The sequence below is a fragment of the Pyrgilauda ruficollis genome, unplaced genomic scaffold, assembly GCF_017590135.1.
Source record: "Pyrgilauda ruficollis isolate IOZ18807 unplaced genomic scaffold, ASM1759013v1 scaffold91, whole genome shotgun sequence".
NCBI classification, from domain to species: Eukaryota; Metazoa; Chordata; class Aves; order Passeriformes; family Passeridae; genus Pyrgilauda; species Pyrgilauda ruficollis.
The window spans coordinates 1,406,629-1,418,814 of NW_024531155.1; the positions used below are offsets into that span (position 1 = coordinate 1,406,629).

Genomic DNA, 12,186 nt, shown 5'->3' on the forward strand with positions numbered 1-12,186 from the left:
TTCTTATCTTGATGGAGCATTTATTTTAGTGCTGAGGTGCCTTTGGGTGGGTGCATGTCTCCTTGAATCTTAGCAAATATGTGTACGGAGTAGCTTTCTTCATCGAGAGCTAAATCTCTTTAGAAATGCATTGATTCTTGTATAGCAGCACTTGGAAAAAACTCTGTGGGTCATCATCATTTGATCAGCTTAGGGGCTGATTGCAGGAAGAGCAGGATTTTAGCACACTGACAACTAGACAACTTTAATGCTCTAATTTTCTGTGTATTCACTTATCAGAACCACATTTACATCCTGTCACATACTGAATGGCCTGGTGTGTATAGGCATTCTTGAGTCTAACAGATGTGATGAAAGGCATTTGCCCTTCCCCTCACCAGCCTATAGAATCACAATGACAAAAGGCTGAAATATGTGAGAAGACAGATTTGTTAAATATTAGAGCATAGTATTGCCTCTAAACATGACAAATAGAGTAAGTAAAAAAATATCCTTTCTTAGGATATTCCTAAGAAAGTCTGTGACTGGTCAACAGTTTGATAGGTCTCAAAAGCATCTTTCCAAATTACTTTTATCTACAGAAGAAGCAGCTCTCACATGCAGGCCTCTGCTACCCTGAGTTCCTTGAGTGAATGTGGTAGATGAGTCAGTGGCAGCAACTGTTTATAGTTCAGTCTTGTTAGATTTCCCATATTCTGGGGAGAAGTTGGAGCTTTCTCTCCAGCCTCTTGCTGGTATTTTTATCCCCTACCTTGTCTAAAACATCCATCCCCGTGCTGCCTTACTGTGTCTTGGAGGCTTGGCTGCGGGTAGAGCTTTGCTTTCACTTCTTTCACTTTCTGTTCTCCTTGTCTACAGATACAAAGATATCAGGAACTGGCATTTGTTTCTTTCTCCTTTCTGGCAAACCTGAGCTTCTGTTAGGAAAGATGGTGTGATGCTGGTGGAGCACTAGACTTGGGCTGGCTTGTAAACTTGTGTTTGTTTAATAAGTTACTTACTATTATTACTTAGGGATCTCAAGTCAGCACCCTCCTTAGGCTTATTACTGTCAGCTGAAAGTAAAAATCAGCATTTCCATTCAAGTTGCCTTACAAGTTTGAAGAGCATCCTTTCTTGTCACATTTTGTGCATCAAAACCTTCTAAGCCCCGTTTACAATGCCGAGCAAAATTTAATCATGCAATTGTGATACGAACGTTTGGGCTTCTTAAAACTAGGAGTGGCATACAAGAAAAGTAATACATTAAAAGTATTGAATGGCTGTGGCTTTTAAAAATCTCCTTTTCAATCAAGCCCTCTTTTACTATCTCTGTTTTATTTTCATCTTCTTTCCTGCAAATGTATAGAGTTAAAAAATAATCTTACAATTTCATTTGTTGAGGGGAAACCCCAAACCAAACAAAGCCTAACTAAACACACATAGCCCACATACTGTGGATTAGGTTTCAGACAAAATCATAGAACATGAAGGGGTTGGAATGGACCTTAAAGATCATCTAGTCCCAACTCCACTTCCCTGTGTAGGGTTACCTCCCACTACACCAGGTTGTCCAAGGCCTTATCCAACCTGGCCTTGGACACTTTCAGGGATGGGGCATTCACAGCTTCCCAGGGCAACCTGCTCCAGTGTCTCACCACTCTCACAGTAAGAATTTCTTCCTGATATCTAACCTATATTTCCACCCTTTGAGTTTGAACCTGTTATTTCTTGTCCCATCATTACAGTTTCAAGTCCCTCTTCTGCTTCCTGTTAGGTCTCCTTCAGATACTGGAAGTTTGTTGTATGATTGCCATGCAGCCTTCTCCAGGCTGAGCAGCCCAAACTTTCTCAGCCTGTCTTTGTAGGGGAGGTGCCCCAGTCCCATTCGTGGGACTCCTCTGGACTTGCTCCAACAGTTCCGTGTTCTCCTTATGCTGGGAGCACCAGAGCTGGACACAATATTCCAGGTGGGGTTTCAGCGGAGGGGAATAAAGGGGGAGACAATCCCCCACTTGCCCTGCTGCCCACGCTACTTTGGATTCAGCCCAGGATACATCTGGCTTTGTGGGCTGCGAGCGCACACTACCGGGTTAATGCTGTTTTTCACCCCCCCCCCCCCCCCCCGGTGCTGGTTTTAAACTAAGAAGCAATGGAATGATCCTGGCCGGGAGCAAGGCTGACAGCCCGGCCCCGGGCGCTGTGTCCGCCTCCTCCTGCTTCCTCCTCCTCCGGGACTACGGCTCCCAGCAGCGCCCGGGCTGAAAGTGAAAATAAGCGCCAGGTTACGCTCCTGTTTGCGCCCTCCGCCTCTCCCTCCCTCCCTCCCGGCGGGCCGCACGTGTCCTTCCTTTCCCTTTTGTTTTCCGTCCGCAGGCCGGCTGCGCGCCCGGGACGCGCCCGCTCCCCCCGGCACCGGGAGCCGCCGGAGCTGTCCCCGGCCCTCCGCAGCAGCCGGGGAGCCGCGGCAGTGACGGAGCTGCGAGTCCGGGCTGCGCAGGAAACTTTGCCGCTTCCCTCGGCGCTCCCCACATGCGAGTGGACAACGTGAAGCCGGCTGCTGCTGTTCCTGCCGCTCCCGCTCCTGCTCCTGCGGCTGCCGGCGGGCCAGCGCTGCCCCCCGCTCCGGCTGCTGCACCTGTGCCCGGCCCCGGAGCTGCACCGCGGCTTCTCCTCGCCATGTGGGACTAGGAGGGGTGCGGCGTTCTCCGCGGTGAACATGGATGCGGCGGGCAGGGCCGGCGGAGGGGAGCAGAGCCATCCCGGCAGCGGCAGGGACGCCCCCGGGGACACGTCCATGGACCGCTACCTGCGATCTCAGGGCTTGTACAGGAAGAAAGTGGCCAAGGATGGCTCCTGCCTTTTCAGGGCTGTGGCCGAGCAGGTAACTGGTTACATAAACAAAGCTCCTTCTCACGAAAGCATGGGAAGTGGATCTCATTAGTGGGTGGTAATTAGTGTTAAAACGCAGACAGGTATAGGTTAAGCTTATGCAGTCGTGTGCCAGTGAAAAACGTGACTTTAAAAAAATAATTTCCACCTCGCGAGGTGAGAGAAGTTCTGTGTGCTCAGCTGCCTCCTGCCACCAAGAAATCCTTATCTGTTTTGACCTTCCACCGCCTCCTCAGAGCTTTTTGCAGTGTGAGATCTCAACATCGAAATACAGCTGCTGGGTATGAGATTGTCTAGGAAAAGGAATTTAGAGCTGAAAAGCCATGTTCTTAGTTTTGTTAATTAGTTCACTGTAAAATTAGAGAAAGTGAGTAATTTATTTTCTGTTCTTCCTGTTGAATTCCCCTCCCCCATTCCACTGTTAGTGTTAAAGGAAAAAAGCGACAGCGTCATCTTGTCTTAAGTACAAGCAAACAGCAGTGGGAGCTCTGGTGCTTCTGATTGTGGGAACCCAGATTCCTGTGCTAATTATACACAGATTACTTTTTAAAAAAAAATTCCTTTCCCCACTGAATTGGTAAGTTCAGGCAGGCAAACACTATTGATTGTGGTGGGCGTTTTTTTAATCTCAAGGAAATAGATATATACATAATATATATTGCTATTCTACTTTTTAATGAATACACAGGAAGTTTCTCTTACACTTCAGGGCTGATAGAATTTTTTTCAGGTATTATGTTTTTAGCATCCCATTCTTGTTATGGAGTCATTTAGGTTAGAAATGGCTTTTAAGAAAGTAAGGTCTTTAATTCAGAGTTATTAAGTGTTTATCTGCAAATTTGGTCTCATCTATGTACTCTTCATTCAGAAAAACTGAATTTGAAAGTGATTTATTTTTAGGGTGGTTTGTAAGGACTGCAAGAGACACTGCAGCTTAAATTGTCTGGAACTTCCCTACCTTGTACTGGGATAGCTTGTAACGTGTGATGAGAGTAATAGTTTTCCAGTAAAGATTTGAACAGGAGGTAGAATGCAGGTGTCATATTTAGGGACTGAATTCCTGTCTTCTAAAAAAGTGTTTGGCCAGCAGGCCTCTTGAAGAGAAGGTAAACATGCACTGTGGGACTTAGTTGGATTTCGTTTGAATGAATGCATGTTGGTAGGTGGCTTCCTCATCCATTCCTGCTGTAACTTCCTTCAATTAACTGAAGTGCTTTACAAAGGAGGCAGTTAAAGATTAACAATAAATGCTTTTCATTTGCTTCATAGATCCTCATAAAATTGAAGGTTTGAATTTAGCAAACCTGTGAATTCTGCAGTTACTTAATTTTTTATTAAGTAATTGAGGTTTGACTTGCCTGAAGATTTTGCTGCTGAATGAGTATGCATATTAAATATTCTTTAAAATAAAACTAGAGTATTTCCAAGCCTGTATTTAGACAGCAGTCATTAATTATTTGTGGCCTGTCATCAAAACTCCTGAGATCCAATGTCACCTTGTTCCTTTTCTCCCTTTGTAGGTGTTGCACTCTCAGTCTCGGCACATTGATGTTAGGATGGCTTGTGTAGACTATCTTCGGAAAAATAGGGAGAAATTTGAAGCAGTAAGTATTTTTGTTTTCTTGGCCAGTATTTAAGAAAAGTTACTTTATTCCTTCCACTTTGGTATATTCTATACTTCCCTATGTTTGTGGTAATTTTCATCATAGCTAAATGCCAGTTGGTGCTATTTAAGTTAATTAGCACATATGTGGTAGTAACTCATTTTCATAAGCCTGGAGAGACTTGTGTATTCCTTGGACTGATGTGGTGTGGGAGAAGTTTTTAATGCTCATGAAGAAAGAAAAGCAAACTTAATCTTCAATAGTCTATAGTGAAGCTACTATAATCAGGATTTTAGTTTAGTAAAATGCCTACTTTAATAAAAGTTGTAAAATGTTCTTGTGCTAATTAATTGCTTTTCCAGTATATAAGGGATTTGACTGATCAGATTAGTGATTTTTTTTTCAGGGTCTGCAGTTTATTATGCATTGGCACTGTAGGTTTATTTTTCCCAAAGCATCTGTAACTAAGCTTTTCATCAACCATAGATGTAAAATATTTTGATATTTATTACACTTGGTCAATGCTGTCGGTGTTAACATTACAAATTCCTTTTTTTTCTTCCTTTCAAATAGATCATTTATTAATAATGGTGCTTCTGTTTGTATGGGTTCTAGTCTATATACTGTTCTGATTTCCAGGACAGACAGAAGGGGAGTGAGTATGTGTAAGGATTTGCTACTAGAAGATTATTTTTCTCTTTTTCTGTTCTAAATTTACCCAGACCCAAAATACAAAGACTGTTTTTGGTATGCGCTGGCATAGGGAAGAGAAAGAAAGCAGGAGTAAGGGTGTGTCTTTGTGCTGTAATTTCTGACGTAGTATCCTCAGCTCTAATGTGAGTGATCACGTAAATGTGGAAGTTACCACAAATTAATGATATAAAATACAGCAGATCTCTCTGGGACAGTGCTGCTCTGACTTGACTCCATCTGGTTGTTTCTAACTCTTGGATGCCTCTCTCCTTACTTGATTTTTTCACTGCTGACTTTTTAATCCATTTCTTTCCAGAATTGCCCCACTCATTCCAATATCTGCTTCTCTACTTTTGTTCTCTTTTTCCATTGTGTAGTGTTTTGAAGTTCCATGCCCTTTTTGACTCTTAAGTGTGTGTTGTTACCCATATTGCTGTTTCCCATCACTGCTCTATTAGCCCTAGCTGGTTTTAGTATTGTATTGGTCTCCCTCACCCAAACTCCAGGTCCCAGTGGTTTTTTTCCCTCTCAGACATTATCCCAAGGTATGACCTGTCCTCTGTCCATCTTTGCTGTCCTTCTGAAAAGTCTTTTTAAAAGTTCCTTGTGAGAGTAGGTGTTTCATATTTGTTCTCATTTCCCAGTGTTCTTCCTCCCACGGGTACTTCGCTTCAGCTCTGCTGATCTCCTTTGCTGCCTCTGTCTCTCACCCTGCTTTGTGTTTTCTGTCTGGAATACACCAGTTGTCTCTCTTCAAAAAACCCAAACAACATAAACAACAAATGCCTCTTTCCCTAATCTTCTGGTTCAGCTGTTTACTTGCTGCCTCCTCATGCTCTATTGACATGGTGGTGCTTCCTGGAGTTCCTCTTCTCTCTGCCTATTGTTATAATTTCAGCTTAAATTTGTGTCTTTCTTTCTGCTGATACTGTTGTAACCAAGACTTCAGGAGTGTAGCCACCATCTTCATTTCCATCCTCAGCCTCTCTTGCAGTGTTATCTTGAATTGCTGCTGTGTTACATTCATTCTCTAACTCTACAGTTTCCTATGAGAACTTCGTGGTGTCCTTCCTTTCTTCCTCTGTGCATTATCTTCATGTAATTTAATTTTGACACAAAAAGTAACTGCTGTCTGTGATCATATTTGGATGATCCACCTTTTTTAATTTCATACCTGATTACTTCTATGTAAACTAAAAATTTGGGTCAGGCTTGATAGTCCTTCTCACTTCCAAATGGCTAAAGCAGAACTTTTAATCACACTGCTCCACTCAGTTCTCCTTATTATCTTGTTTCTCAATCACTGTGGGTAAAGAGGCCATCTAGCTTGTCGCTCAAGTTCATGAAGAGATTTCCTTCTTGGTTTGCACCTCTGTGGACCTTTATCTCAGGTAAATCAAGCAGATAGTGACTAAAGAGCAATTTTTAAAAGCAGCCTCTCTGTGGGCTGTATGGCTGAAACACTTCGAAGTTAAGATGTCTCAGCTACTGCAGCATCTTTCTCTCCTCTTGGCAAATGTGAGTTTGGCCCCCTCATGTGTTAGGGAGTGCAGTTGAAGGATCACTTTCTTGGGCTGGCACTTGAAGTGTAATCTGATTGTTTGCATCCTTTGCTGAAAGTAAAAACAGTTTGAGGTGATACAGAACAGAGGAAAAAGTGCTGTGTGAGTTGGCTGTACTAGATCTTACCACTGCTTCTGTGCTACAGAAATGGGACTCCTGTTTCTGATTGTCCATTGCTGTTTATTTAACAAGATGTTTGAGTTCAAGTCTACAATTCTCTCTTCAGTGATGCTCTGCATGCCTTAGATAAATTGCCCATAAACATGTACATCACATCATCTCTGCTTTCTTCCAGATTCCCCATTTGGCTGCTGAGTTTCTTTTTTTTTGGGGGGGGTGTGGGGTGGGGGTGTTGTTTAGTTTATTTTACTTGTGTGATGATTTTGAAAGCTGTTCATGTGGTTATTTTCGGTGTGTTTGTTCGTTCCTTCATCTCGACATCCCTTTGTATTTACATTGTGAGCTTTGTGAGGGCAGGGGAGATTTCCATTTCCAGTGGTACATTCCCATTGGTACAGAGGGTCACAGGTTGGGGATTCCATATGCTGCACTAGTAAAAATGACTAATTACTGCTGGTTTTTTTGTTTTTGTTTTTGTTTTTTTTTTTAATACAGTTCATAGAGGGGCCATTTGAAGATTATTTAAAAAGTTTGGAAAATCCACAGGTATGTTAGATTTATGATAGAAAGCAAGTACTTTTGTTGAAGCTGATGGCTAATTGGATTTTTTTCCTCTGAAGTATTTTTGATTACGTCTTTGAATTACATGAATATATAGTTTTATGTATGTACTCTCTACTGTAAAATGATTTGGGGAATTGTGTTTTTATGTGTTGCTGAACTCCAGATTCAGTGTTCATATATTTATTTTCAACAATGATTTCTTGCATCTCTTGATCTGCTTATGAGGAGGTATAATTGTGTATTGGTTTGAACTTAATTTTCTTTTGTTTTCAATACAGGAATGGGTTGGACAAGTAGAAATAAGTGCCCTTTCTCTTATGTACAAGTAAGAAAACCTTTCAGTATGGTTTACTGAGATAATTTCTGTTGTTTTGTTAGTAAATCATTTGGAACAGCAAAGATAGAATTATGTTACACCATATCATAATCCTCTGTAAAATTATAAATATATTTGAGAATTGCAACTGTCAGTAGATTAAATAAAAATAGAAAAATGAGTTTGCAAGAATGCCATGTATGTCATCTGCACAGCTAGTAGTGGGTAATCTCATACAGTTTGTACTTTGTTAATTTTAATATCCTAGTTTTTCTGTTAAAATTGCTTTTCTTCCTGGTACTCACCAAGGCTTTAGTACTAACCCTGTTGCTCATATGTGAGCTGTACCCATTTCCTATATACTAAATCTTTCTTCACAAAGTAGTGAGAAACAATGTGCTGAGTATTTATAACTGCTTTCTAATTATTGTGCAAGGGAGTGAGTAATCCACAGCATCTTCACTATCTGCTGTTTATAAACTCATTAAAAATTCAGGATTTCAAAATGTTTACTGTAAATTAATGGCTTTGTCTATTGATGAGACAGCTGATAAGAGGAAAGACTCAGACTAGTCAAATATTACCTTTGGGCACTTGGAGTGCTACTTGTGGGAAATTATATGGAATTCTATCTTTGTATTTTGTGGGGTGAATGGGCCAGCTCAGAGTTGCATGTCCTGTATGGATGGGGGCGACTCAGCTGAAAATCAGAGCAAAGCTTGGCTCAAGAGGCTTGGTGAGAAGGTCTGATGGTTACACTGAGCCAGACTGTAGAGGGATATAACTCAATTTAAGTCAGCAGAATTGGGTGCTTAATCACATCAGAAACTGGATGGTCATGATCTGTTGTATTTCTGGCCATGAGAAATGTATTCTCATAAGCAGGAGGAGTTTATTTTGCAGTCGTGCCACACTGGTATCCAGGGCCACAGCTGATAAATGAAGAGACAAATCCTGGTTAATAACAGTGGGTTTTTTAAATGTCCATTGAAAGGAGGGTTTTGTGGCACAGATGCAACTCTTATGTAGTATTTCACTGCAGAGGTGAGCACACAAGAGTAGTTACTGCTGTGCTTGTTTTGGGAAGACAGGCTTCTATTGAAAAGGCAATTTAGAGTCAGGGAAAGTAGGAATAATGGTGGAGGTAGGGGAAAAGAGCTGCTCCCTCTCCTGTGTGCTGGCAGACTTAAGGGAAGTAAGAATTTCCTGTTCTGTTCCAGTAAGTGGCTTTCAGACTTTTCAGGCATAGGATAAGATCCAGTACAAATAGGTTTGATTTCCCTTTCACTCCTCAGACCTCTCACAAATATAGGTTGGTTATCTAGTAAATTTTTCTTTGCTCCCTGAAGTGCGTGGGTCTTCTTTTCCTTTCAGAATTGCTTTTTCTGAGTAGTTGTACAAAGTTTACTGATAACATTTTTGCCTATGTGAGAAAGAATTTGAAGGAGGTGACAGGCTGTTAAACAAAGAACTCTAAGAGAACATCATGGATGAAAGGGAGGGAGAGAAAATATTTAAGTTTAAAATCACAATAGAGATTGCTTATAGCAGAGAAACCACTATGTGTTTTCTGTGGTTATATTCCTCCCTTGAATTTGACTTCAATGCTCAAATTTTTATTGATACTACTTTTAAAATAAATTCTTCACTGTTACTTTTTTTTTTTTTTTTTTTTCCAGGAAAGATTTCATAATATACCAGGAGCCAAATGCTTCTCCTTCACGTGTAACTGAAAATGGCTTTTCTGATAAGGTAAAAAAAAAAAAAAAAAGACTACTTTATAAACAGCAAGTAGTTGCGTGTGACTTTGATTATTCAACCCAATGAAAAGTTCTGAGAATTCAGTTTTAGCAGTTTATTTTGTACATGTTTAAGGTAGTTGTGCTGTTAATACATGTAACACTTCTTTTTAAATAGATGGGATGTATTTAGGGTGTGGCATATCTTCCTACTAATATAAAATTCCGTAAAAATCAATTTTCAAGGCACCAATCTCTGTCTTAAATTTTCTTTTGGCTTTTGTTCAAATTCAGTTTCGTTTAAAGGGCATCCACCAAACATTTTGATTGTTTTATTGATACATTGAGATCCTGAAAGATAACAAAGCACATGGGTGCCTTAAATTGAATTAAAGGCAGTGCGTACAAAAAATTGAGATGCTAAGCCGAAAATATCCGTGTGATTTTTTTTGATAGGTATTGCTGTGCTTCTCAAATGGAAACCACTATGATATTGTGTATCCCATAGAGTATGCAGAGAAGGCTGCTCTGTGCCAGTGTAAGTATCAAGCTGTTTGTTAAAAACATGTTTTTACCAAAAATGTTGAAGCTGTCATTGTTAGGTTTCAGGAAAAGGCTCTGTATGGAAGTTTATTTTAGTCATTTTCAGTAGCTTGGTTTTCAGTGTGAGTTGTCAATGACTGTGTGATTACTATCTGAAATGGTGGAATAAAAACTGATTTAGCTGGTAACTGATTTTGCTCTTTCACTTTCTCCTTCTCTCCCCCAGCTCTGCTGTATGAGTTGCTCTATGAGAAGGTGTTTGATATGGATGTAAAGAAAATCATGGCAGAACTTAGTGCTGTTGGTGTGACAGAGGAAAGTAATGGGAGCAGTGAAGTGTCTGCTTCGGATTCGGAAGATGACAACTACAGGTAAATGAAATTGAAAAGTTGCCTGTGAACACATGTTAAATGAATTTTCTGAATTTCTGGTGGGTAGTAGAATCCAATAGTCAGGGTTGAAAACATTTAAAAATTACTAAGGAAAGAAGGACAAAGAGGTAGAGTTAGAAGTGTGGAAGAATGCAGTATGTTATCTTCACTTACCTAAGGACAGGCTTCTGGCCTTCCTCTGTTCCTCCTGCAGTCTATCTTTGAGTCTCTTTACATAATGGATTATTGCCATTGCAACGTGTGCCTCTTCCTGTTTAGAGTAACAGAATTCCCTGGGAGAGCTGTCAGTGTGCCAGTCTCTGTGAGAATGACTTGGCTTACTCTGCAGCTGGGTAGAGTTACAGGAATCTGATCCAACTTGTGTGGCTTCCACATCTGGGGCCTGGAGTACCTGCTTGAGGTGAAGCTGATGGAGACATACATGCTCCATTTTGATCTGGATCATAAAGAAGTGGGTTTATATTCTTTTTGCTGGCTGCTCCATCAAGCTTTGAGATTTTGACCCGACTCCTTTTGCACAGTCAGTCATTCACAGTGCTGTTTTTGCACTTATATATTGGCAGTTTTTCTTCTGTTTAATAAGCTTCTTAACTGGCTTGGATGAAATTCCACTGGAACTGCAGAGTTGATGCTGCATCAGTGGATCATGTCCCCTCCTCCCACTGATTGTCCTTCCCTAGGGCTCTGCTGTGTGGCATGTAGCAGAAGAAGTTCTTTGAGCTGTTGGGAGCTGGTTTCTCCCACAGGTTAAAAACAACAGAAAGAAAGATAATGGAAATCATCGCAGAAAAAAAAAAAATTCTGGGAAAGGGATTAGCTTATTTTCGTGTTTGGAAAAAAAATGCTAGGGAATGTTGCCAATTAAAATACAAAGTATTTCTGCCTGAGGAAACAATTATTATAGCTAAATGTCAGCTAATGGAAATCTTTATTCCTTTCTGTTCTTGGAGCTTTCCTGGGATTCAAATGCAGTAGCCTTACCCTGTATCTTTGGGATTCCTAAGAAAATATCCTGCTAACCTCCTTAGCACCTTTGGAAATAAGGTCATGTGCTCACTGGAGACTGTGGAACTCAATGTTTTTGATTTAAACCATATGTCCTGTAATGCAGGGGCTGGTGTGTGTGTATGTGACTCTTGACCCAGTTAACACAAATTACAGACACTTTGCTGAGTTTATGAAGTCCTAAATCTTTTGCTTGTCCTAAAGTTGTTTTCAGCATGTTTCATAAGCTAGTTTTCCAGAAGATTCTTTTCATTTTCTGAATATAAACTTTTGAATTATGTTGTTATTAAGTGCAATAGTTTTAGGAGAAGTTAATGCTGACAGTTGCCTACAACTGTTGTAGGAAAAATACTTGGAACTTTGTCTGTGGAAAGTTTTTTTCTGGTGATGTCAGGTGCAGAAAATAAGAGTAAATTATAATGCCTGATGGAACTTAACTAATGGAGTAGGTTTTGGTTTTGAGGGGTTTTTTTATGTCTTCCTTTGTAAGGTTTTCCTCATGTAGTTGCAAAAATTTTAAGAGGACTTTTGTTTGCCTGATCTTCCACTCCCCTTTTTTTTTTTCCCCTCTAAATTACAACAAAGCACACATAAGATGGACTTCCTAAAATTTGTACTTAAACCCAAAATTTTACTTCTTTATCAAAGAAAACTACAGTTTTTGTTTTAGGCATCTTTTTCACTTCAAAAGAAGATATTCTGTGATATGCTTGTTGTCAAGAAAATATATAGAGAATGGCAGTATCACTATTTTTGTCCTCTTTATATGTGTCTTA

General features: G+C 40.4%; 1 protein-coding gene across 8 annotated transcripts in view; it reads left to right on the forward strand.

The window, feature by feature from the left end:
• The window catches only part of OTUD4 (OTU deubiquitinase 4), a 28,464-nt gene that overhangs the window by 752 nt on the left and 15,526 nt on the right, over positions 1-12,186 (forward strand). For 7 of the 8 annotated variants that reach the window (XM_041489234.1, XM_041489238.1, XM_041489240.1 and 4 more), the window contains exons 2-8: positions 2,356-2,863; positions 4,392-4,475; positions 7,347-7,397; positions 7,694-7,740; positions 9,411-9,483; positions 9,927-10,008; positions 10,240-10,384. In XM_041489234.1, the coding sequence (XP_041345168.1) occupies positions 2,699-2,863; positions 4,392-4,475; positions 7,347-7,397; positions 7,694-7,740; positions 9,411-9,483; positions 9,927-10,008; positions 10,240-10,384 (647 nt within the window). In that variant the 5' untranslated portion in view covers positions 2,356-2,698. Of the gene's footprint in view, positions 1-2,355; positions 2,864-4,391; positions 4,476-7,346; positions 7,398-7,693; positions 7,741-9,410; positions 9,484-9,926; positions 10,009-10,239; positions 10,389-12,186 lie in introns of those variants that run through there. The other variant, XM_041489242.1, reaches the window with a different exon arrangement.